This window comes from Lithobates pipiens, unplaced genomic scaffold (assembly GCF_037356315.1).
Source record: "Lithobates pipiens isolate NorthernLeopardFrog02 unplaced genomic scaffold, aLitPip1_a1.2 Scaffold_18, whole genome shotgun sequence".
In the NCBI taxonomy this organism is placed as follows: Eukaryota; Metazoa; Chordata; class Amphibia; order Anura; family Ranidae; genus Lithobates; species Lithobates pipiens.
The window spans coordinates 206191106-206219083 of NW_027507758.1; the positions used below are offsets into that span (position 1 = coordinate 206191106).

Consider the following 27978-nt stretch of genomic DNA (forward strand, 5'->3'; position numbering starts at 1 on the left):
CTCTGGGATGGCGGGTCTGCAACCCATGATCTGGGCTTGCCAATCTGCCATCCCACAGAAGGAGGTCGCGGGCCACATTCAGAGGGCTCCGCGGGCCACATGTGGCCCCCAGGTCACTGGTTGGGCACCCCTGGCTTACACCCACGAGTCCTCAGAGAACTCAGTAAAGTTATAGCCAGGCCATTGTTCCCAATCTTTGTGGACAGCATGCTGACCGGATTGGTGCCAGCCGATTGGAGAAAAGCCAACATGGTACCAATATTCAAAAAGGGGCAGAGACATATTCCTGGGAATTATAGACCAAGAATATCATTAGTGGTAATCAGCATGGGCTTATGAGAGGACCAATCTGTTAACATTCTACGAATGAGCAGCCATCTAGATAGGGGGGGGACTGTGGATGTGGTGTATATGGACTTTGCAATAGCATTTGATACAGTCAAACACTTAATTTACAAGCTGAGGTCCGCAGGCTTGGATCAAAGGGTTTGTACTTGGGTAAAAAAAACTGATTACAGGGACGGGTCCAAAGGGTTGTGGTAAATAACATGTACTCTGGTATGCAGTGGTGGATGTGTCCAATGACAGGCGGTCACAAGTATAAAACATTGTAGGGGTTTCCAGTAGGGCTGTGAAAATTAAAGATTAATTCCTCGATTAATCGTTAATTTATTTGATCAATCAAAATTCTTTTGACCGGTACTCACCTCTCCACCGACTTTCCGGATCTTCAGGGAGTTCTGCCGGAGATCCGGTGACATCACCGGACTCATCCCCCCTTCCCCAATTGCCTCCGTCTGCTAACGAAGGGAAGGGGGAGGAGTCCAGTGACGTTGAAGTTTCTGATTGAACGGAGGAGGAGCTACGCATAATGTCACCCGCTGCTGCCTTACGGAACTAACATGATTGTCGGCTTTACCTGCTGTGTTTTTATCATCTTTATGTGAGTAGTTTGTGTTTGAACACAAAAATTTAATCTTATACTTAAGCGGTGAGCACTTAGATCTTTTCTTTCTGCCCATGACCTGAGATTGTGAGAGAAGTTTATGGTCCGTGTTAACCCTTTTGATACCCACATGCATGACCACCTGTTTGCACAGGGTACATGCCATAAGGTGAGAGTGATTAGTTAGACCGGAGGTGGAGGGGTTGTCACGCTACTGTGGAAAAAAAAAAAAAGACTTACGTCAGTGCTACAGTTTGAATTTAAGACGTATTTGTGTGAACTGTGAAGTTAAGTCATGGATTGTGGAAACTAACTAGTGTCAGGTGATTGTATATAGTGTATACCACATTTGCCACTGACTTATGCAGAGTTGCAGTGCAAGGAGATCAGCTAAAAGTAGTTGGATCTGTATGTGCGTTATTAATCGAAATCAGTCGATTAAAAAAAATCGATTAATCGAACACAGAATTTTTAATCAGTAACAGCCCTAGTTTCCAGGGATCTCTACTCACCGATCACGTGTGAGAGAGAGAGGGAGAGATCTGATATAAGTGAGTGAAACATCTTATTTTACATTTACTGTCTGCACAACACCCCCCCCCCCCCAACCAATAAAGAGAACCTGTCACAGGCTGCCAGAACCTGCTACAGCCCATCAGAACCTGCCACAGCCCATCTGGATCTTGCCCACCATCAGCAAAGCCACCACCTTCGGCCCATCTGTCACAAAGCCCGCAATCAGTACCATCTGGATCTGACAGCCCATCTGTCACACAGGCTGCCATCAGTACCACTAATGGTACCAATAATAGTATTGCCATCGGTACCATCTGGATCGATAGCCCATCTGTCACACAGGCCCACCATCAATACCACCGCACAGGCCATTAGTAACCTGTTAGTACAATCACACAGGCCCCGCCATTAGTGAGCTGTCAGTAGCACCACCAGTTCCATCACACAGGCCCGCCAAAAGTAGCGCCATCATGTCCCAAAGAGTTTATACAGCTGAGGCGGCATATAGCATCCTTACCATGTCGGATAATGAGAGCAGCGGGGACCTCTCTTCTGATTCTGGTTCGGAATACGAGGCAGTGGAGGGTAGTGGAACGGAGTCAGAGTCAGCGGTGTAAACCACCCCTCCTAAAACAGTAAGGAGATCAGGACCATCATCATTACACCTGCCTGCCACCAGCAGAGCAAGACCCCAGAAAGAGGAGCCCAGTACAAGTACTGGAATTGTACATCCAAGCCCGAAGAATCCGGGCCCAGTCCTACCTTCCTGATGTCCTGGCAAACACCTTATGGTTGCTTGCCAACTCAGGATCCGCTACAATCCCCCCTTGAACAGCCAGGCGTGCAGCACAACACTTCAAATTTTTCATAATTGGACTATTTCTATTTGTTTTTCCCTGAAGATTTGTTGCAGTACATGGTGGACTAAACAAATCTATATGTAGAGCAATTTATTGCTGCCAACCCCAATTCATCCTATGCCTGTATGTTCCTTTGGTGACGTCTCACAATAGACTATTTCAAATTGTTTTTGGACCTCACTTTTAATATGGGGCTTACAAAGAAAAACAAACTTCATGCCTACTGGTCCACCCACCCCATCCACCACATGCCCATATATTTTTCTGTCATGTCCAGGTACGATATTATGATGCGTTTCCTACACTTTAATGACAATTTGCAGTGCCCTCCCCAAGATCATCCCAACCCAACTCCCAGGTCCATCCCCATGCGTGCCCCACATATATCGGAACCAGTGGAAATATTGTGTGGGATCTTGCATACCCCCGTTCAAAAAAAGGTTACCACTTATATGTAGATAATTACTACAGCAGCTTGCCCCTTTTCCATCACCTGTATCGTGAAAAAAACCCTGGCCTGTGGTACCTTCCGAAAAAATAGGAGGAGCTTCCCACAGAATTTACTATCAAAATGGCTACAAAAGTGGGAAGCCACATTCATGAGGAAGAGAAGGTGTTGGCCATGAAGTGGCGGGACGAGAAGGATGTTCACATGATTACTACCATTCACAATGACACCTTTGTGGACGTTCAGAGAAGACGTGGCCCCGTAGTAAAGCCTAAATGTGTCCATGACCACAATCTGTATATGGGGGGGGGGGGGGGGGGTAGAGTTAAATGATCAGATGCTACAACCATACCTGTCAACCTGCAAGTCCAGTTATTGGTATAAAAAAAAGTTGCATTTCATCTGTTACATATGGCCATGTTCAATAAAAATTTGTCTGCTATCAAAAATCACCCAAAAACCAACCCATCGCCTACCTCAAATATATTGAAAACATTGTCACTGCCCTTATTTACAAGTTATTATTGTCCCCCAATGTCCCTCCCAACCTGGCCTGTGTATCGGTGATTGCTTCAAATTATCACATAACCATAAGATCTTAGTTTCCCTTATTAGTAACAGACTGACATTTCCCCATTTCAATTACCTGTATGGATCATTTGTCTGTTTCTACCTTTCATGTTAACTGACCCAGGCCTGTTTACCGACAATGCCTTTGCCAGCCGTTTTAACTAAGTTTCTGACTTCCACATGCACCAACCTTGGCCTGTTAAATTGACCATGTTTTTGCCTGCCACGTGGACTGATCTTTTGCCCTTCTACTTTAGTACACGGGGGTTTCACATATGTGAGGGGCTTCAGAATAGCGTTCTGAGTAGAGAAAATCAGTTTTTGGTTTTCTGTGTTCCCAGAACAGGGTCTGGCTGCCCGGAGGCTTCAAAGACATTTGGGTGGGAGAAGCTTCTATACCTGTCCCCCTGGCCCTAAGCTTGATGGTCCTTCATGCTGCCTGGACTAATACTTTGGCTGTACGGACCATATCGCTGCCTGTAATGACCCAGGACTTTATGGACTGTGTTTCTTTCTGCTGCCTGAACCAATACTGTGGCTGTGTTGACCATATCTCGGCCTGCTGCCTCTACTATGGACAGTATTTCTGACTGGACATCACTGCCTGCTACCTGCACCAAAGATTTGGCTGTGCTGACAGTATCTCTGCCTGTACTAACAATGGACAGTACTCCTGCCTGCTGCCTGGACAATTGCTTTTGCTGTCGCTGACCACATTCCTGCCTGCTGCCTGGACTGATGTTCTCCTCTGTGAACCACTGCACTACTAAAACCACAAGTAATCTTTTGTTATTTGGTATGTACATATTATGTGCTAGAAGTATAAAGGGCCTTCAAAAACGTTTTGCGCGCGCACACCGCCTCCACCCTGGCAACAAACGACCAAGGACCGCCGACAAAGCGTCCAGACAAGTCCGGACTGTTTGTAGACAAGCCGGTTGCAATTTAAGGGAGTTCCTGAAGCCATGCTGACCCACCCTGTCTGCCACCCTTGGGGACTTAGGACAGGTGCACAGTCAAACCCTCCTAGCTGCTGCAGACTGAGGGGCCCCCACCACAGGACTCACCACCCCGACCGAGTTCTGCACATACAGCTACAAGTGCCTGTGTCAGCTCCCAGGTGTTCTGAGTGATAAACCGTGCTGTTCTGAGCAACAGGGACCAGCGCCGAGCATAAAAACCGCGCTGGGCAACAACAAAATGGCCACCCAGTATAAAGGCCATAATCACAGAGAAAATGGCAGCCGAACTACAGCAAAATGGCCCCTGCCCATGCATTCCACTGAGGCACACCAAAAATGGCTGACAAACAACTGTACACAGTGAAAGGACAATGAAAATGGTGGTAGAACAGCGCTATGGCGATCAGCACATGCAGACCTCCAGACACCCAGCGGCGAGACCACAGACACCCAGGGACGCAGCCACCCAGCACAGCCCCCCATCCAAGGTGAGAGCCCCCCAGGGGACCCCTGGCTACAGGTACACACACCGCTCAGCAACACATTATGCAGCATGGGAGGGAAGATAGGGAGAGAAGAGAGGGAGGAGAGGGAACCTCGAATCGACCTCCCAGGGAATGCCCAGCTGCTCCATCCCGCCGAGGCAGGGAGAGCTGTACTTACCATCCACACGAGCTGGGGACATCCCATCACAGACCCACTCTATCAGTACGGGGTGGCTTCTGGCCACAGCACACTGTGACAAAGACATCAGTAGTCCGGTCATATGAGTGCCCTGGAGCGTTGCGCTCACCGGCCGCCCCTGGAACCTGAGGGTCATGTCGTGGCCTACCCAGCACGTAGCTATGGTCCGCACACGCTCGATGGCCAGGCTGGGGAGACTACACGGATAAGGGTATCCAGCCTGTCACCCACCACTTGCTTACTGGGCACTTAAACCTCCCTCCTGCCCAGACCAATTTTTAGCTTTTAGCGCTGTCACACTTTGAATGACAATTGCACGGTCATGCTACTCTGCACTCAAATTAAAATTTTATCATTTTTTTCACACAAACTGAGCTTTCTTTTGGCGGTATTTAATCATCACTTGGATTTTTATTGTTTGCTAAACAAACAAAAAAAGACAAAAAAAAAAGTTTGTTATAAAATTTTGCAAATGGGCCATTTTTCTCCTTCCTTGATATTTGCTGATGGGCTGCACTGATAGGCACAGATAAAACAGCACTGATAGGTAGTATTGTTAGGCAGCACTGGTGATGAGGCACCGACTGGTAACAATTATAGGCGACACTGTTGTGCACTGGTAGGTGACACAGAAGCTTCTGCAGAGGTGATCCACGATCGGGACGGATGTCCCTCTCACAGCGCCCGGGAATCAAATTTTTTTTTCTCCACACGCTACCACAGGGCAGCACAGTGGTGTAGTGGTTAGCACTCTCACCTAGCAGTAAGAAGGTCGCTGGTTCAAATCCCAACCACGACACTACCTGCCTGGAGTTTGCATGTTCTCCCTGTGCCTGCGTGGGTTTCCTCCGGGTACTCCGGTTTCCTCCCACAATCCAAAGACATGCAGGTAGGTTAATTGGCTTCTGTCCAAAATTGGCCCTAGTATATGAATGGGGACCTTGGATTGTGGGCTCCTTGAGGGTAGGGACTAATTCGAGTGTGCAATGTACAGTGATAGGGACAATTATAGACACTCGCTCGGGTTGAACTGGATGGACTGGTGTCTTTATTCAACCTAACTAACTATGAAACTATGAAACCATTGTGTGGAGAAGAAAAATAGCTGATTGGGGCGTGGCTTGGAGCCGAGATGGCCGCTTGAAAGCCCAGCTCCATCCACAGGAGTCCTCTCAGCAGCGAATTCAGAGCCATCCAGACGCTAATCATGGGTAAATCTAGAGGACAGGGTTCACAGTCCCGCTCCCGCTCCCCGAGAGGTACCGAGGCACAGAACGGATGCAATATACCGGACATTTTCCGATCCCGCGCACGCAAGGCCTCACCCCAGGCCTGTGCAGAGACATGCTCTCCCAGCCGGAGCCCGCCGGTGGAGGGAGCCTCACTGGGAGCGGAGAATCCACCGAACTCACATGCCCTCACCATGGCAGATCTTCGGTCAGTGGCGGCAGACATAAAGACCTCCCTCACGGCTGTGATATCTGAGCTCAGAAGAGACACCCACTCAAAGCACCTGAGGCTGTCGGAAGTTGAAGAAACAACTGGCCGCCATGACACCGCCATACAACAACTGCAACAAACTTCCCTCACCTACAACACCCAGCAGGACCTCGATAACAGGGGCTGTCGCCACAACATAAGGGTAAGAGTAATCCCAGAGAACATAGAACAAGCCCACTTAACTCAAGTCGCCATACAGATCTTTAATGATTTGCTAGGCAGACCTCCTGAGACCCCCACTGAAGTTGAGACTGAACAGAGCCCTTAAACCCAAAGGCAGAGACACAGATCCCCCAAGGGATGTAATTTGCAGTTTGGTGAATTTTAAACTTAAAGAGGACATCCTAAGGAGGGCCAGAGACTGCTGCAACTTGGTCCTCCAGGGCGATGAGATAAAAATATTTCAAGATCTATTTCCCATTACCATCCAAATTAGGAGAGACCTGCGCCCCTTGCTTGATGTCCTTCGTTGCAAAGGAATCCAATACAGATGGAAGTTCCCCTTCTGTCTCTCGGCTTCATTGGCGGGTCACACCGCCAACTTGAGAGTCCCAGAAGACTAGGGCTGTTGAAATTAATCATAGCATCGATGCATCGCTATTCAGCCATATACGATGCGGCATCGATGCTACGACTGGAATAATCGATGTTCCACTGACGTCACACTCGTGCCACGCTATGCCCCGCCTCTGAGACCGAATGGAGCCGAAATCTGCTGAAGAGCCAAGGGAGTAAGACGAGCCGGCTCTTCCCGCTTCCTGCCTCCCACTGACGTCACCCCCTGCTTTGTGTTGTGTACGCACTGCGCTGGCTGTGAGTGCGAGACAGACATGTGGAGCCGGAGCAGCGCGCTGAGTTAGTGTCCCTTACTTCCGACGAGTCCCAGTCCCCAGAGCCTTCCTCCTCGGCTCACAGTGTCTTGCTACCAAGCCAAGTAGACCCAGAAGAATACTATCCTCCCATAGGCTGCTGTGGGCAGCAGGAGATAGACCGTCCGTATCTGTCTAGCAGTGTCAGCGTCATCATCAATCATCATGAGGTACACTTCTAGTACAGTTAAGACACTCACTCCCTGTCCTGACATAACTAACTAGCTCAACTGTGTGTATATATACGGTATATATATATATATATATATATATAATGTACCTGATGCACCACCATTCATGTGGACTTTACTGCAGTGAAAAAAATGCCAAATTATGACTGTAGTAATTTTAAATAATAAATGATGGTGGACCTAAACATTAAAGTGACCATGCTATTTAATCAATTATGGTTTGTAGGTCTTATAGTGATTGATTTGATTTACATTAGGTCATTGATTCCTTTGTATGATTTATGGTTTTGCTCATGTTCATCACTGCCCCACACATGCAATGCATGGCATCATGGCTGCATTGCATGCAACCATGATGCCATGCATTGCATGAATGGGGCAGTGTGATGAGCAAAACCATAACTAAAAATCATACAAAAAGGTATCAATGAAGTTGTGTGATGTGAATGTACATATGTGTTTTGTACTCTACTTACAACTTGTACACTCTCTGTGCTGACAGTTACCTGGCTTCACCGTTTGCACATTTCCGTGTTAACTCCTAGTGTGCTGGAAGGTGCAAACAGGGAAGCCAGTGAACTGTCAGCACCGAGACAGTACAGGGAACTTCACAGGGCTGTTTGTCAGCTGTGGCTTGTAATCTCTCCTGACCTCCCAGCAGCAGTATGTGTGCATGCCTGTACCCTGTATTGCACAAGATTAGTGCACTTTTTAAGGGAGTGAGGTTATTTTCAATTCAAAGCAGAGTTCCAGTAAATTTATTGTTTATTAAAAGTCAGCAGCTACAAAAAAAAGTGTATCTAAGTCTTCTGACTTTTAATAAAAAGACACTCACCTGTCCCACATACAGCGATGCGGCCACCCGAACCCTCCATTCTCTCCCCTGCCTGTCCACGGCGCTGGCAATACTACTGTGGGCATCCAGGTGTGACATGTTGCAGCTTCACAGCCGGGTGCGCATGTCTCACTGCGCTGTCCTGCACAGCCAGGCAATCTTCTGGGACCTGTGATGTGTCCCAGAAGCGGAAGTGGGAGGTCATCAGTAATCGTGATGCATCGCGGAATGGAATCGAATCGTTGACCAGATAATCGGAATCGAATCGCGAGACCAGTGAAGATGCGCACCTCTACAGAAGACCTCAGAGGATTCTGCAACATACTGCAAATACCTCCAGTCGAGCTTCCAGATTGGTACAAGGCATTCCATATCACTCAGCTTCAGAGAGCCACCTCGATGGATACCATCCCAGAGAGAGATGATTTCCACATCAGGAGGCGCAGATCCTTTTTCATTCACCGAGATCGCCTCCACAGAGGGATCCGAGGGACGGTTCCAGCATAAGCCCCACGGCATCAACAGCCCACAGATGAGCCAGACCAGATTGCACCTAGACTGTCATCTGAACACCAGATACCCAGTGAAATCCCTAGCTAGAACCAACGCTCCTCGCACACCAACCCACACCTGTCTGCACTCTTCTCGGAACTATACAAGGCTTCCCAAACTATGTCAGGAGGATCCCATTCACGCAGTTCATCTTCCCACCAAGCTATGTGACCCTACTTAGCTTTTATTTTGAGGCAGCTATTTCCCATACCCAAGGGCCATCATGGAAACATGGATCCGGTCTTGCTCCCCCACCCTTTTTACTTTTTGCCTGTTTGACGCTCCTACCTGGTACATCAAAGGCCCCTTCGAACCCTACCATACGGCAAAGTGGCATTTCCATGACCCCACTAGATCCCCAGTGGTTAATATTTCTCACCTATATCCCTGTAAGGAACCTCGCAGCAAACTGGCCGAAAGGCAGCTCAGTACCGGGCAGACCCAGGGCCCGTCTTAAAATGAGGATCCCCTCGGACTACGCGACAACATCAGATGAAGCTTGAGGAGTAGCCACCTCATGATGCTCGCATTGGACCCTGCCAGAACTCCTTTCACCTAAGAATTTCGTTCTGCCGCATATATGTGTATATATATATATATATATATATATATATATATATATATTTTTTTTTTTTTATTATTTTTTTTTTTTTTATTTGACGGTGTCTACACTATGACCTCAGTTACGGGCGGAAAGGGGTCTATTCTACTTACTGGGTCCCCTCGCCTACAACACCAACCCACCCTGACCGGTCATGCAGAGGACTTCGACATACTGATGCAAGGTGTCACTTCCCTACCCCAGAACCACTTCAGGGGCACTAACCCATAGAGTTTCCTTCCTGCCTAATGAATAGTAGTAATTTATGCACAACACAAACGTTAGGAGATGGCGAACACACCCCACACGTAGAACAAGGCAAGAGAGACGCAGACAGATCCTGCTCTCACTGGAGCGCTTTGAGATGCCATAACCGAAAGCCACTACCCACGTTGTCCAATTTCCGTATACCTGGCAACGAGCATAGAGTTCAGCAACCCTTTACCAGATATAGCGTACTAATACCATTTGACTGGGGGCAGGGACGGGAACGGTGGATGGGGAAACTGAAAGTACAGGGGAAACGGGTTGCACATACAAACGACATCTATGCTAGGGTATTTAGTTCTTACATGCATGACTTATCGCAGACTGATAGTCAAGTTTTGTTATTGGTTAAATTTGTTGATTTTAATTACGCTTACAGGTTAAAGATGAAGGGCCTCCCCCCTTCTCCGTGTCCCATGTCCTATATACATGGATTACTGTCTCACATATAATTTGTTTGAAATCGGTGAACTGTATATGCTTTTAGTCTCCCAACCAAATTTCTGTTACATGTCCTACTCTTGATACGAACTATAGTTACACCCAATGTGTCCTGAGATCCTTAATTTAATTTGCCTAATACTTCCCCCTTGCATTACTTTTCGTAGTAGGCTCCTGCTTGTTTCTGTGCAACAACTACTGAGGATTCCTGTGGGACCGACCGACACACGGACTCGCTTCTGACTTCCCTCCACGCAACGGGAGAGTACATCGACCGTTGACCCAATCCGGACCACATGACCCAAACTAGGGTAAGGTAGCTGTGCTACACAACCCTTCGATTCTTTCATCATCCATACCCAATTGTCCTTCCCTCAACCTCTTCCTACCTCCCTCTCCCTTCCTCTCTTCTGCACACCTCTCTACCCTTTCCCACCTGACCCTGATCTCTCTGGACTCCTCCGCTGCCCACACCACCTACAAGCTTAAGGCCCCCCCTGGGAACCCCAATCTCCCCCCCCCACTAGCCCTCCCCTGTCTCCTCAAAACCCAACACAACTGACCCAACCCTCACAGCAGGCGACACCTGCGTAGGTCCTGAGAAGCATGACCCCCCCAAACTTCAAATCACATTCAATTTCGGAATCTCCCACCCTAAAAATAGTTTCCCAAAATGTAAAGGGACTAAACATACCCGAAAAGCACAGCCAAATTTTAAACTTGATGTCCAAACTCAAAGCAGACATTTTCCTACAGGAAACCCACTTCTGCTCAAAGAACATCCCGAAATTTTCAAATCCTAAATACCCCACGGCTTATCATGACACTAATCCGCTTGCAAAAACGAAGGGGGTCTCGATTCTGCTGTCCAAAAATGCTCCCTGGCAACTGCTAGATTCCCTGATCAACCCTGAGGGTCCTTACATATTCCTAAAGGGAATACTTTACAACCGCCCAGTAACTTTAGCAAACATTTACAGCCCTAACACAGCTCAGACAAGTTTCTTCCGTTCGGTAGCCGACATCATAGCAGGCTTCCAGTCAGGACTGACCGTCCTTGGAGGGGACTTTAATGTAACCCTCTAACCTCTCCTTGATTCCTCATCGGCACCTCCTCCCTTCCCTACAGGACCCTGTGGAAAATCAGTACTCATTTACAAAACCTCTCCCTACATGACACATGGCGTACATTACACCCCAGCATTAAAGATAATACATTTTTCTCCAACCCACATAATAGATACTCCAGACTCGACTATCTCTTCCTCTCCCAAACAGACCTCCCCATGTTGAAGTCTGCTACTATTGAACCCCTACTCATAGCTGATCCCCACACGATCACAATTCTTCTCACGCTCCCAGAAAAGAAGTGGACCATGAAAACATGGCGTCTAGACGCCTCATTACTCACATCAGAGACTGACATTAATCAGATCAATACCAGCTTGAATAACTACTTCCGAGAGAACACTGACCCCCAAAGCGCACCCCTCACAGTCTGGGAAGCTCACAAATGCACCATCCGCAGGAAGTTCCTAGAACTCGCTGCAGCTAAGAAAAAAGCACACCAAACTAGAACAACAGAGTTAATCCAAAAAATAAAGCAACTGGAACGTGCCCACAAACATTCACTTGCTCAAGACACCCTTCAAGAGCTAACAGACACTAGACGACTACTACTAGAAATAATGAACCGCAGGACACGCCATGAACTCATTCTTAATAAAAAAGCTCTTTTATGACCAGGGCAACAAGTGTGGGAGATTACTAGCCCAAGCCCTCCAAGCGAACAAGGCTAGTATGAATATCCATAGCATAAAGGACTCCTCAGGCACAGCACACACCTCTTCTGAGGACATAGCGGCGCAATTTGAGCTCTACTATAAGGGACTCTTCAACCTACCAGGTTGACCCAACTCCAAAGACCTGAAAAAGAGAGAAACTCATCACACAATTCCTGGACCAGTATAGTCCCAACAAGCTATCTAGGGAGGAGATACAGGGTCTACACAACCCCATTACAGGAGAGGAACTCAGTCAGGCGATTAAACAACTTAAACCGGCCAAAAGCCCTGGCCCGGATGGCCTGTCAGCCCCTTACTATAAAACAGGGATATGCAATTAGCGGACCTCAAGCTGTTGCAGAACTACAAGTTCCATGAGGCATAGCAAGATCTGACAGCCACAAGCATGACACCCAGAGGCAGAGGCATGATGGAACTTGTAGTTTTGCAACAGCTGGAGGTCCGCTAATTGCATATCCCCGCTATAAAACATTTGTTGACACTCTATCCGCACCCTTCCTTAGAGCTTTTAACTCATTAAACACAACGTCCATACCATTTCATAGGCTCTTAGAAGCACAAATCATGGTGATCCCAAAACACGGAAAGGATGTCGCTTCAGTAACTAGTTACAGACATATATCACTACTTAACGTAGATTTAAAGCTGTTCGCCAAGATCTTAGCTAATCGCTTACTCACTCTCCTTCCCACAATTATTGGGACCTACCAAGTGGGTTTTGTCCCTGGCAGGGAAACCAGGGACAATACCATAAAGGCGATCAATCTACACCATTGGCTTTCCACCCAAAAACAGGGGGGCTACTTTTTGTCTCTGGATGCGGAGAAGGCATTTGACAAGCTGGCATGGGACTATCTGGGGGCGACTTTGCGCCACTTAGGACTACCAGATAGAATGTATAACCTGATAATGTCCCTACATACACCACACCAACCGCCAGGATAAAAGTCAATGGCTGTCTGTCGAATGCCTTCCCCATCCAGAACAGAACGAGACAGGGATGCCCGCTTTCCCCAATCCTCTTTATTTTGACACTAGAGCCCCTATTGAGACGCCTCCAAACAAATGAAAGCATACGAGGTATACGCATAGCCGGACAAAAACATAAAATAGCGGCATTCGCTGACGACATCCTTTTGTTTCTAAGCGACCCGTTAACTTCAATCTCTAATTTACTCAAAGACTTTGAATCTTTCGGACGCCTCTCAAATTTGAAAATAAACTTTTCCAAATCCAACGCCCTGAACATATCCCTTCCTAAAGACAAAGTCACGCAATGCCAAAGCAACTTCCCTTTTTCTTGGAAACGAGACGCCATAACCTGGGGATGCAACTCCCCACCCACCTCCAAGATCTCTACTCCAAAAACTACCTCCCCTTATCCCGCACTATAGCAGCTGACTTGCGCAAATGGAATAAACCCCACTTTTCCTGGTTTGGACGTGCAACCATCCTTAAGATGAATGTTCTTCCACAAATCCTCTATCTTCTACAAACAATCCCTATCCTGCTCCCAACTTCATTTTTTCAGACCATTAAACGCATATCCGTACAGTTCCTGTGGAATCATAAACGCACCAGAATAAGTTTCACCCAACTCACAAAACCCAAAAACAAAGGGGGGGATTGGCTTTCCAGACCTCAAGAACTATTCTATAGCCTGTCACTTGGTTAGAATAATAGTCTGGTCGTCACGCGAGAATGATAACGAGTGGGTCTACTTGGAGGATTCGTTTTCAATCTTTCCAATCAAGACCTTACCCTGGATTCTCCCTTCAAACATTCCTAAAGGGCTGAAGGAACACCCTCTTGTGGGAGCCATGCTTGGCTACTTCAAAGAGGCATGCAAAAAGTTCAGACTCACCTCCAATCCGGGACCACTCACACCCATTCGCCTCAACCCGGCCTTCGCTCCCGGAATGTCCAAAAACTTCCTAAAAACCTCTTGGCCACTGAAAGACATGCGAGCACACCAATTTTACAGCAACGGGATCCTCCTAAACCACACAGCACTCCCTACCAACCGGGATAGGACTCCCATACCCAGCTGGACGTACTTTCAAATACGCCACTTCCTCAGAACAATGAACCTAGAAGAAGGCCTTTCTAGACAAATGACGCCTTTTGAGACCCTACGCTCCCAACCTACACCACAGCGACACCTAATCTCGACGATACACTCAATGCTCTACATGCTAGCCTCCTCGAAAGAGGGGAAAGCTTGTCAAGCATGGGAAAGGGACTTACAATTGAATTTCTCTGAGGAAAACTGGGAAAGAATCTTGACGATTACTCATAAAGGAATGTAAATATCCAAGAGAACAACTTCAAAATCCTATCCAGATGGTATAGGACACCTTAACCTACTTAACGTCTCTAATCCATGCTGGAGGTGCTCCAATGACACAGGGACACTCTTACATATATAGCGGACATGCCCAAAAATCCAGCCCTTTTGGACCGAGGTTCACAGAATCACCACCACGGTCACGGAGTGCCCAATAGAGTTCACGCCTGCCGGCGGCTCCTCCACCATTCCCCTAGCCCAATTCACGCGTACAAGAAGTCCCTAGGCCTACACATGCTTAATGCTGCAAAGCTATGCATCCCAACCCATTGGGGCTCTGCAAGTGTACCAACCACGCGTGAATGGTTCCACAGGGTGGGGAAGATAACAGACATGGAGGAACTCATTCACATAGCACGTGACTCCCTACACAAGTACGCCCAGATCTGGGATAAGTGGACCCACTTTCGCTCAACAGAAAGGTTTGAAAACTGCACAAGAATGGACCTCCCTGACCAGCTAAACTGCTAAGAGCAACCTAGACACACCCCCACCTGACCTAACACGCGGTCTTGGACCGAATACAGCTCCAAGTAGTCAACATGTTTATAGATAAAAGATTTTGCCACCATAGAGCAAACCTCCTCCTCACATTCCCAACAACTTATCTTTGGCTCGGTGGAGTCCGGAGAGATGACCCCCCCCCCCCCGTCAACTATTTCCCCTCCCCTTCACCCTCTCTTATTAATCCGTAACTGCCCACCACCCTCTCCCATCCTTCCCCCTCCCAGCCCCCCCACCTTTACTCCGATATATCAGATGCAGACATTCCAGACCCACAGTTGGCCAACCGGCTCTTCTGGCTCGACGCCCATACCTCTTGCCTCTCACGCTGAACGACCAGCCGAGCACATTCCCGCACACAGATGATGCCCTCTACAACCCTAGACAGCCAGAGTGACATGCCCGAATAGGGTGACCCGTTTGAGACAGCTACTCAGACCTTATAGAGGAATACCCCCCGGCAACTACAATTCCATTACCACCTAAGGATCTCGGAACACGGGGAACATTTCTTTCCTTCTTTCTTATAGTTGATACTTCAACCTAAGGATATCAAACTGAGAGCAAGAGTGTTTCCAGATCATAGTAACTTCTGTTATCTGAAATTAAGCTGTATGTCATGCACATTACGTATTTTGTGTAACACCAGTTCTTTTTTTTGAAAATAAAAACTTATGGGAAAAACAACAAAAAAATAGCCGATTATCAGCTCTGTTTACATCACATGATCAGCGGTCATTGGCTGACAGCTCATCACGTGGTAAGGGGTCGGTGTCAGGTCACCTTGAGACTAGGTGACAGATGCACACAGTTGAGATCAGGATACGGCTGACTGCTGCGAATGGGAGTCAAGGTGGTAAGGAAGGCAGGGCCGCTGGAACACCAAGACGGATCCCACCGGGGTTAGAGCATAAGATTGCCTAGGGCGCAGAGTCTAAGAGCCAGCAGCTGTTCACCAGAGCCTCTAGTGGTGAGGATGGACTGGGCTGCAACTGGCTCCAGGTTGTGACCCCCAGGGTCCCCCAGCTCACACCCACAGTAGGCAACAGGAGGATAGGGAAAGTAAGGCAATAAGCCAAGGTCGGGGGCCACAAGCAGACAAGGACAACCGAGTTCACGCCAAAGTTTCAGGGTCACAGGCAACCTGGGATAGTCGGGGACACGCCAAAAGGTCAGGGTCTCAAGCAGACAAGAATAGTAGATAACATGCCAAAGTCGATAACAGAAACAAATGTAGAGCACACGGCAGGCAGGAAACTGAGCCAAACACACAAAGGTTGATCAGCAGGGTTGGCCTGCAGTGCACAGGTTAATATAGAGTTCTCCAAGTTTCTCACACTATATATAGACACGAATTGTGATTTAAAAAGCCACAAATGTGAGTAATTAACCTTTATTCCCATAATAACTTGTGTGTGCCACCTTCTGTGTCTGTACTAAGGCCAAACATTCCAGAGTATGTAAACTTCTTATCAGGGTCATTTGGGTGATTTCTGTTAGGATTTAAAAAGGATCCAAAAAACGATGCGATAATAAATGGCTTCATGTGATTGCTATCCTTAAAAAAAAAAAAAAAAAAAAAAGACAGTTTTTTTGGCATGATCAGTCATATTTTCAATATTAATGCCAAAATTTCACAATTTCTGCCAGGGTGTGCAAACTTTTGAGCACACCTGCACATGTACACACATACATACATGCATGCATGCATGCAGTGCCTTGCAAAAGCATTCACCCCCTTCACATTTTTCATGTTGTTACCTCACAACCTGGAATTAACATGGATTGTTTGAGGATTTGCATCATTTAATTTACAGAACATGCCCACAACTTTGAAGATTTTTTTTTTTTATTGTGAAGCAAACAGATAGGACAAAATAACAGAAAAATTCCATGTGCTTAACTATTCCCCCCCCCCCAGTCAATACTTTGTAGAGCAACCTTTTGTGGCTATCACAGCTCTAAGTCGCTTTGGATAAGTCTCTATGAGCTTGCCACATCTTACCACTGGGATTTTTGCCCATTCCTCCTTGCAAAACGACTCCAGCTCATTTAAGTTGGATGGTTTGCGCCTGTGAATAGCAATCTTTGAGCCTGACCACAGATTTTCTATTGGATTGAGGTCTGGGCTTTGACTCGGCCATTCCAACACATTTAAATGTTTCCCCTTAAACCACTGACGTGCTGCTTTAGCAGTGTGTTTGGGGTCATTGTCCTGCTGGAAAGTGAACCTCCATCTTAGCCTCAAATCGCACACAGAGTGGTACAGGTTTTGCTCAAGAATATCCCGGTATTTAGCACCATCCATCTTTCCCTCAACTCTGACCATTTTCCCAGTCCCCGACTGCTGAAAAACATGGTGTTCTTTGAATGATGTGATGGGTTTGTGCCAGACATAGCTTTTTCTTTTATGGCCAAAACGTTCAATTTTAGTCTCATCAGACTAGAGCACCTTCCTGTATTCATTTTGGGAGTCTTTCACATGCCTTTTGGCAAACTTAAAATGTGCCATTTTGTTTTTTGCTGAAAGTAATGGCTTTCTTCTGGCCACTCTGCCATAAAGCCCAACTCTATGGAGTGTACTGCTTATTGTCGTCCTATGTACAGATACTCCAGTCTCTGCTGAGGAACTTTGCAGCTCCTGCAGGGTTACCTTAGGTCTATGTGCTGCCTCTCTGATTAACGGCCTCCTTGCCCAGTTTCATATAAATGTACTCACCGAGGCCAAGATGCCGAGAGCGGTCGCTGTTGCGACTCGGCGCAGACCACCCCTGAAGGTGGCACAGAGGGTGGTTGGCACCAAGAGGCACAAGCTAGCAGTAGGACAGTCACTTGCTAGTAGATCAGCAAGTAGCTTGAGCAGAGCTGATAGGTGATGTCCCGTGGGAAGGTCCAGGAGCAATTGTAGTAAGTCCGTAAGGCAAAGGGAGAATCCAGGAGGCAGGCCGGGGGTCAAACACAGTCCACATCAGAAGACAACAAGTACCAGGAATGCTGAGACAGAAGAGTAATCCAAAGACAAGCCAGGGGTCGATCAAAGGAGATGGTAGGTAAGTCCAGATGCAGGCTGTGGGTCAAACACGTTCAGAAAGCGGGAGTCCAAGGTCAAGCCAGAGGTCAGATCATGAGAAGATCAGCGAGGTCGATAAGGCAATCCGGGTCACAACGGGTAATACAGATCACAAGAGCAGATGTGGGAATCTCAGGAAGCTGAAGACGAACCAGCAGTGTGTTTGGATGCCCTCATTGCCTTTATAGGTCAGCGAGGGGTCACGCCCTGTGTGCGCACTTGTGCGCTTTAGCGCATTCCTATTGCGCACAACTGTGCGACAGAGCGCCTTACCTGCGTACATCTTATGACATCCAGTCCATGAGTTTTGGTGTGGGGCCGTCTCTTGGCAGGTTTGCTGGTGTGCCATGTTCTTTTCATTTGGTTATGACAGATTTGATGGTGCTCCTAGGGATCATCACAGATTTGGATTTTATTTTCATAACCTAACCCTGACTTGTACTTCTCAACACTGTCCCTTACTTGTTTGGAGAGTTTCTTGGTCTTCATGGCAGTGTTTGGTTAGTGGTGCCTCTTGCTTAGGTGTTGCAGCCTCTGGGGCCTTTCAAAAATGTGCGTCTATGTAATGACAGATCATGTAACACTTAGGTAGCAATCTAATTATGTGGCTTTTGAAGATAATTGGTTGCACCAGAGCTTTTTATGGACTTCATAACAAAGGGGGTGAATACATACGCACATGCGAATTATCATTTTTTTTATTTCTGAAAATGTATATAATTTTTCTAATTTTACTTCACTAACTTAGACTATTGTGTTCTGATCCATCACATATAATTCAGATTAAAAAAAACATTGAGGGGGGGCATGGCCTAGCGCATGGAGCGGTAATACATGCCTCTGTGGAGCTCCCGCACACGCCGGGCACACAACCGTTTACTCACCCGCTCAGACGCCGCAAACAGGTCGGTAATGGGGAAGAAAGGTGGGGGAGATGGTCGCCGGGGGAAAATAGGGGGAGGGGGAAATAGACCTTTTTTTTACTCGTTTAGGGCAGGATCATCATGCCCCCCCCCCCCGTCCAAGATGGTGCCAGCCCTGACCTCAGGCGCACACTCTGCCTCACAGGGAGCTTCATCTCAGCGCTCCGCAACTCATATGAGAACCAGGTCCCCCACAGACTCTGAAACTGGCTCAGCCTGCCATTCCCCTGACTCTCATAGATCCTATGGCGGATGGGACATGGAAGCCTACATTAAAGCCCTCCCCACAAAACAGGATTTTGAGGCCTGTGAGACTTGAGCGCTCTTACAAGCAAGAAATCACAGAGCTGCGCAGGGATGTTACGAACAGACTGGGAGAGCTGCGCAGGGATGTTACGAACAGACTGGAAGAGGTGGAACATAACGCGGAGGAAACTGCGTCCATTCTGCAAGCCCATGAGGCCGCCCTGCATAAGCACACTTTGCAAATCCAACAACTGATGTACCATCAGGATGATCAGGAAAATAGGGCCAGACGTAACAATATACGAATACGCGGTCTACCTGAATCTGTAGAAACCAAAGACCTGGCCCCTGCAGTCATCGCCATGTTTAATGACCTGCTGCACAAAGATAAGGACGTCCCTCTGGAACTTGATCGTGTTCACCGAGCCCTTGGGCCCCGAAACCCCAACCTGGAACACCCCAGGGACGTTATCTGCAGAGTGCATTTTTATGCGACCAAGGATGACATTATGCAAGCCTCACGTACTCAGGAAGCCATACATTTCAATGGCTCCCCAGTGACTTTACTCCCCAACATTTCCAAGCTGACCCTGGATATTCGGCGGGCCCTGAAATCACTTACTGGGGCCCTCCAAGCAAAACTAATTAAATAGCGATGAGGATTTCCATTCGTCCTCTCTGCATCCCATGAGAGGAAGTCTGCGTCATTCCGCACTCTGGGGGACCTCCCGAGGTTCCTAGGAAATTTTGAACTACCACAGATCCCCACTCCGGACTGGCCTCTCTAAGCGGCCACCCCAGGTTTCCAGATCACCACAGGCTGGCAGAGACAATCTAAAAAGAAGACCAAACGCTCCAGACCTAAAGCCTCCAAGGCATCTGATGGATGACTACCCGATGCAGCTACCTTGACTAACTTTGTTTTTCTGCCCCTTCACAGGCTTCTGACCAGTGAAGATGCAACTGTATACATTGTTACTGGGACTTTGTTACTCTACCTAATCCCTTATCCTCTATTTCTTAACTGCACGCGCAGGTATTATCACTCAGTTTCAGGATACAGGCCCCCCATGCTAGGGGGGAATTGTTTGTTATTGCACAAAGTGTCCCTTGTTAATCTGGGGCTTCCCCCTCTCTCCCCTCCTTCCTCACCATCCCCCCCCCCCACCTGATCCCTCTCCCCACCCCTCCCCCCATTGGTGATGTGTCCTGTTCTCCATAGGAAAGAGTTTCCCTGTGTACTGCTGGATGCATATAGTTTAACTGTGGACCCCTAGGACATTCGTTCCAGGGGCCCACATATAGTAGTTTAACATTCCACTAGCACTACCAGGTTTTGAGCTGTATAATTACTAGCAGAAATTGTAAATGTTTTGCCCGGTGTGTGCGAGCCTCTGTGTGTTGACCACGTTTCCCCCCACTTAGGGTTTTCAGCGCCCATAGCGGTTTTAGCTGATATGTTGATTGCAACTTTAATAGTACGGCCTATCCGGCCCGATTTCCTTCTTTTTCTCTCTTTCTCTATGTCCCCTCTCTTCCTCCTTCTTCCCCCCTTCTCTCACCCGGAGCCACTGGTTCCTTCCTCTCCACCTCTCCCCCCCCCCCCTTCTGAGACAGCGAGCTTCACCTTTGGTGCTCAAAATAAACCCCATACTTTACCCAATCAATTGCAGTGCCAACCTTGTTGAAATTTTCCTCTCTTAATTGCAGAGGCCTTAACACCCCGGAGAAGAGAAGGCAGATTCTATATCATTTTCACAAACTGGGGACTCAAGTATTGCTCTTGCAGGAGACCCACTTTAGATCAGATGCTATCCCACAGTTACCATCTAAATATTACCCAACTTGGTACCACAGTACCAACCCCTCAGCTAAATCCAAAGGTATCTCTATTGCATTTCACGCCTCTTTCTCCCCAGATGTCCTCGACACCTACATTGATCCCCAGGGCAGATATGTTTTTATCAAATTGTTGCATTTTAACACGATTTATACTGTGGTTAACATTTACTCTCCCAACCAGGAGCAGCAGCACTTTCTCACCAAAGTGATCTCCCGCCTTAAACGGTTTGGCACGACCAACGTGATCCTGGGAGGGGACCTCAACGCCACCTTGATACCACGCCTTGATGCCTCGACCGGTAAGTCATCGCTCTCCCCAGTCTCTCTGACCAAAAGGGTTATCAAACAGAGGAGTGAGGGGGCTCAGGTCAGAGGATAGTGAATAGGTCTCTCGTTTACGGTACCAAATCGTCAGAGTCTTTAGTAAGGGGGGATAGGCCCGTAGGAGACTTGAATGTTCGGGCGTGTCCCCAGAGTAGTGCACGCAGATCGGTAGAGGATAGGTCTTGTTCTACTGTAACGGTGGCCTTGACTAAGGGGTGGGGGAACCATTCCAAGATACGGGACAGCACCGTAGAGATATGATAGAGCTCAAAGTCTGGTAAGCCTGTACTCCCTTTTGCAATGGGAGAGCATAGGAGTTTGTTTCAGTCTGGGATGATTCCCCTGCCAAACGAATCGGATGGCCATTGAACGTAGGGTGCGGAAGAACGCCGCTGGGAGAGCTATGAGAAGAGCTTGAAAGAGATACAAGAGTTTGTGGAGTATGTCCATCTTCAGGGTATGCATGCGACCAAACCAGGACAGAGGGAGGTTCATTCGACTGTCTGTAAGGCGTCTAAGCTTCGAAAGAAGAGGACTGAAGTTAAGGGAATATATGTCTGGGAGATGTCTTGGGATGGCTGTTCCTAGATAAGAGATCGAGTGTTCTTGCCACTGAAAAGAGAAATTATTCTTGAGGGAAGTGAGGGCAGTGTGTGTCAATGTCAAGTTAAGTGCCTCAGTTTTTGAGATATTCAGCTTGTAATTAATGTGGCGGCCATATCGGTCTATCTCCGCCAGTATGGAGGGTATGCTGATGTGAGGTTGAGTAACATAGAGGAGGAGATCATCCGCGTATAAAGAGAGTTTATAGTGGGCATAACTAAGGGGTGTGGATGCTATGTATGTTAGGGTTGGCTCTAATAGCCTGGGCCAAACGTTCAATCCCTTGAGCAAATAAGAGAGAAGAGAGAGGTCAGCCTTGTCTAGTGCCATTGGCAATCGTGAATGTGTCAGAGTGGGAGCCGTTTACCAGGATCTTGGCTGAGGGTGTGGAGTATAGGAACATGATGCAGGAGAGCATAATAGGTCCTAGGCCTAGTTGGGACAGGGTGGCACGAAGAAAGGGCCAGCTGACCCTGTCGAAGGCCTTCTCTGCATCGCAGGAGTGAAGGCAGGTTGGCAGTTGGTGGCGCTGAGCATAATGGATAAGGTGAACAGTTTTGGTGGCATTGTCCCTGGCTTCGCGGCCAGGGACAAAGCCAACCTGATCATTGTGGATTATGTCTGGGAGCAGAGGTGATAAGCGGGTGGCAAGAATCTTCGTGTATAGTTTCAAATCAATATTTAAAAGAGAGATAGGTCTGTAGTTAGGGCATAGAGATGGGTCTTTGCCCGGTTTAGGAATGACAACTATTTGGGCTTGGAGAAGGGCAGAGGGAGGGGTAAGATTCCCGTCAATGGCGTTGAAAGCTTTAACTAAAAAGGGGATAAGTTGGGGTGCAAAAGTCTTATAGAAGCGTGCAGAGAACCCATCTGGGCCGGGGCTCTTACCATTTTTAAGGTGTTTTATGGCCGCCAGAAAGTCTGCGTTGGAAAAGGCAGATTCCAAATCTGCTTGGTCAGTAACTGGTATAGTGGGCAGCGCAGTATCCTGGACATATGCGGATAGGTCTTGCAGGTGAGATGGGGAAGAGGAAGACAAGGGGGTAAGATTTATATAAATTGGAGTAATATTGGTGGAATTCCTCTGTTATGGCCATGTTATTCATCACTTTGCCTTTTGTTGGGGAGTTAATAAATGGGATGGGCTTCCTGGCTTGTCTGGGTTGAAGGGTATGCGCCAAGTGCCTACCGCATTTGTTGGCAAGTGAATAATGGGCAAAGCACCCTTTATCCCTCGCAATCGCCTCACGATGGGAAAAAATTTGCTTTAGGTCTCTCCTGGCGTTAGCGAGTTCTAGTAACGTTGTGACGACCGGAGATTTCTTGTGTGAAGCCTCCAAAGTGACTATAGTATTAAGGAGACGTGCGGTATCAGCAGTACGTGCGCGCTTGATACGGGAACCATGTTGGATACGTTTACCCCGAACAACGCATTTAAGCGCTTATCACTGGATAAGCGGGTTGGTGGTGTCATGGGCGTGATCAGTAGCGAAGTGTTTAATCGTATGTACGATATCCTGTGTGCAAACTAAGTCAGAGAGCAAGTTGTCGTTAAGCCTCCATGACGATCTTTTATTTCGAGGGGGTAGCCTGCCCAGGCCCATATGAATGGGGGCATGATCAGACCACAGGGTAAGGCCTATAGAGGCAGAGGGGGAGTAGTCCAGTAAGGATTGTGAGACAAAAAAGTAATCAAGTCAGCTGTAAGAGGAATTTGTCAGGGAAAAATAAGTGTAGTCTTTAACGGTAGGGTGTAACAGTCTCCAAACGTCTACTAGGGATATGTCAGAGAGGAGTGTGCGCATTTTGGTCAGAGAGACTGGGGAGAGCGATGACTTACCGGTCGAGGCATCAAGGCGTGGTATCAAGGTGGCGTTGAGGTCCCCTCCCAGGAGCCCCCTCACCTGAGCCCCCTCACTCCTCTGTTTGATAACCCTGCCTTCCCAGAAGGCATTTCCATCCAAACCTTGGACGACTATGACAGGTCCTCCTGGCCTATAGCACAACAATTTGTTAACAGAACACTGGGTACTTTTGTCACAAACCGAATCGGCGCTTCGTCTAAAATTAACTGGCTAACTCATCTACACCTGATGTCCTTTTGCAAAACACTCCAAGACTCCAATCAAGTTCATAGACCCCTGTTGGGATATGAACAGTTATCCATGCTCCCGAAGACGCCTCGTCACACCCTTTCCCTACTTTACAAACTGATCCTGACCTACTCACATGGATCACTACCTAAGTACGCTAAAATCTGGTCAGAGGAACTTGGGAGAGATATAACCGATGAGGAGTGGAGTAGGGTCTTTATCTTCACCCACAAATCAACAATTTCGAGTTATGCACAAGAGAAGAACTACAAGCTGGTGTCAAGGTGGTAGCGGGTCCCGACCAATCTCAAACAAATGTATCCCTCTACCTCCGACATTTGTTGGAGATGCAACTCCGCAAAAGGTACGTACATTCACATTTGGTGGGAGTGTTCTGTACTTCTCCCGTTTTGGACACAAATCTTTCAGATCTATTCAGATATCTATGAAAAACCGCTTTCACCTTCTCCCGCCATTGCCCTTCTGTCTCTTCTCCCGGGCTCCATTAAATCACAGAAAAAAAACTTACTAAAATTTTTCCTTTGTGCAGGGCGACAGTTGATCCTTAGACATTGGAAAACCACCACCTCCCCATCCTTATTAGAATGAGTGGGTGAAATTAACAACTTAATGCTCATGGAGGACATGCAAGCAAAGGTACTTGATAAACAGGCTAAATTCTCCTTTACCTGGAGTATATGGAGGCATTACTCTACTTCAGACAAATTAATGTCATAGTATACATCAGCAGCATCATTTAAAAAAAAAAAAAGCTGTACATTGTATCATTAAAATGCAGCCCTTCAGCTGCATTTTAACCAATTTGAAACAGGGCACTTTAGCATCTTCCTGCCCAGGTCAATTTTCACCTTTCAGAACTGTCACTTTTTAACCACTTTCAGACCGGACCAATTTGCTGGTCAAAGACCAGACCACTTTTTGTGATTCGGCACTGCGTCGCTTTAACTGACAATTGCGCGGTCGTGCGACGTGGCTCCCAAACAAAATTGACGTCCTTTTTTTCCCACAAATAGAGCTTTCTTTTGGTGGTATTTGATCACCCCTGCGGTTTTTATTTTTTGCGCTATAAACAAAAATAGAGCGACAATTTTGAAAAAAACGCATTATTTTTTACTTTTTGTTATAATAAATATCCCCCAAAAATATATAAAAAAACATTTTTTTCCCTCAGTTTAGGCCGATACGTATTCTTCTATATATTTTTGGTAAAAAAAATTGCAATAAGCGATTATTGATTGGTTTGCGCAAAAGTTATAGCGTTTACAAAATAGGGATAGTTTTATAGCATTTTTATTAATAATTTTTTATTCTTTTTTTTTTACTAGTAATGGCGGCGATCAGCGATTTTTATTGTGACTGCGACATTGTGGGGGACCCATCGGACATTTTTGACACATTTTTGGGACCATTGTCATTTATACAGTAATCACTGCTATATAAATGCAGTGATTCCTGTGTAAATGACACTGGCAGTGAAAGGGTTAACCAGTGGGTGGCAGTGTAGGGGTTAAGTGTTCCTAGGGGAGTGTTACTAACTGTGGGGGGGTTGGGCTTTCATTTAGTGTACACTGGTACACTAGTGACGCTGATCTCTGCTCCATGTGATTGGAGCAGAGATCAGCGTCACTAGTTGCTAGGCAGAATAGACAAATGTTGTTTACACAGCATTTGCTCTATTCGGCCGCTCCGATCGCGGGGATGCCCGCGGAGATAGAGTCCGCGGGTCCCGCGACCGGACTCACGGGGGTCCCGACCAGCGCGGGAGCGCGCCGGCGGCGGCGCGCTCCCGATGGCAGGGCGGCATCGAATATTGGACGTACCTGTACGCCAATATGCCTGCCCGTGCCATTCTGTCGACGTACATCGTCGTGCGCTGGTCGGGAAGTGGTTAAATGACAATTGCAGACATGCTACACTGTACCCAAACAATTTTTATCATTTTGTTCTCACAAATAGAGCTTTCTTTTGGTGGTATTTGATCAGCTCTGTGGTTTTTATTTTTTTCTGAACTAATAAAAAAAAAGACCGAAAATTTTGAAGAAAAAAAACATTTTTGTTATAAAATTTTGTAAAAAAGTAGTTTTTTCCTTCACTGATGGGCACTGATAAGCTGCACTGATGGGCACTGGTAGGCAGCACTGGTGGGCACTAATAGGCAACAGTGATGGGTACTTATGGATGGCACTGGCAGGCATTGGGGATGGGCACTGATTGGCAGCTGCCTGGGCACTGATTGGTACTTCCCTGGTGGTCTCAGGTTGTGGACATCCCTGGTGGTCCTGGGCGGGCATCTGAGGGGGGGCTGCACTGATAAACTATCATCACAGACTCCCCCTGTCAGGAGAGCAGCCGATCGGCTCTCCTTTACTCGTGTCTGTCAACGGCTCTTCCTCTTTACATCGTGATCAGCCGTGATTGGACACAGTTGATCGCGTGGTAAAGTGTCTCTGTCAGAGACTCTTGACCTAGATCAGAGTTGCGTTGTGTCAGACTGACACACCGCAACAATGATCGCTGCGATGCACGCATCCAGGCAGCACACAGCGGCTTGATATCCTATATGATGTCTGGCCAGGATATCACAACCACTTTGCTGGCGTCATTTTGTTATATGGCGGGCGGCAAGTGGTTAATGATACAAATGTGTGTCAGCATTAAAATCCAGGATTTAGCCACTACTGACCCTGGATACCACCTAAAAATTGTTGTAACATCCCTATACAGAAGAAACCAAATTAAATTATGCTGTTTTAATGTTATTTCTAGTATTTGTTGCACATTGTATGTTTCCTATTTTACCAACTGTCTCCTGCTTTGTTTTTTATTTGATGCAAAAAAAAAATGAGAGAATGCATATAGACAGTATATAAAACGGTATATATTACTGTTTGCAGAACAACAAGAACAAATAATATACTATACATCGGGCAAATCAGACTTGGTATATTCAAACATGAAACTCTAATGCCCTGTACACACGATCGCTGTTTCTATTCTGCGTTTAAGCCATAAGCTTTCATGGGAGTTTTGCTAAAAAGTAGCTAGAAAACACTACTGCAAAACTCATTCTACAGCTTTCTACAGCTAACGGCAGTGGCATTTTCATAACGTTCAGTGTGCATGAGGCCTAATTTGCCTTTAATATTGATTGAATAAAATTTGGCACTTTTTTTTTCTTTCGTAAATCTAATGACTCGTTTTATTTTCTATCAAGTTCAAGACAATAAAATGAAATACAACTAGGTAGTGTTGCATACAAAACATGTCTGTGTGTTTGTCATATTCACATCATTATATAAAAAGTCTGTGATACTTACCAACATAACTACAGTAGCAATAAGTCTGGTTGGTTCGAACATCTTTTTAAGCTGTTTCACCGGTCCCATGAGAAAACAAGTGCTAAGAAAAATAAGAGAAATAACTTTCTTTGAGTTTTCATATAGATTGGTTATTTTACATTGGAATTATATGTGCATTACAATTATTTGTACAGGCACCCAGGATTCTATCTGTCTATAAACCACAATGTCTGGGCTATATCTACCCACCCACAACCAACATAATTACCTTGTTGACTTTGGAAGAAGGGGGTAATTTAAGAGGGCAGAACATTTGAAAACCTAGTTTGTTCAGGATAGGCTATAAAGTTTTACTAAGCCCAGGATCCTGCACTCACAATATCTGGTCTCCCACAGCACACAGAACATGGCAATGTAATTATTTTAGTAAAAATAAACTGCTAAATACCTTTCCTCAATAGCAATATATTGCAGTCTTGTGACTTCCAGTGTCTGGCCGAGCACTGGTTAACCACTTTCCCACTGGGCACTTTCACCCCCTTCCTGCTCAGGCAATTTTTCAGCTTTCAGCGCTGTCAAACTTTGAATGACAACTGCGCGGTAATGCAAAACTGCACCCAAAATTAAATTTTTATACATTTTTTTTTGAGACCGATAGA

The 27978-nt window shown here is 46.8% G+C and overlaps 1 protein-coding gene across 3 annotated transcripts in view; it reads right to left on the reverse strand.

Moving 5' to 3' along the window:
• The window catches only part of SFT2D1 (SFT2 domain containing 1), a 576004-nt gene that overhangs the window by 309309 nt on the left and 238717 nt on the right, over positions 1-27978 (reverse strand). For all 3 annotated transcript variants that reach the window (XM_077486539.1, XM_077486538.1, XM_077486537.1), the window contains one exon: positions 27338-27419. In XM_077486539.1, coding sequence (XP_077342665.1) covers positions 27338-27419 — 82 coding nt within the window. The remainder of the gene's footprint in view (positions 1-27337; positions 27420-27978) is intronic.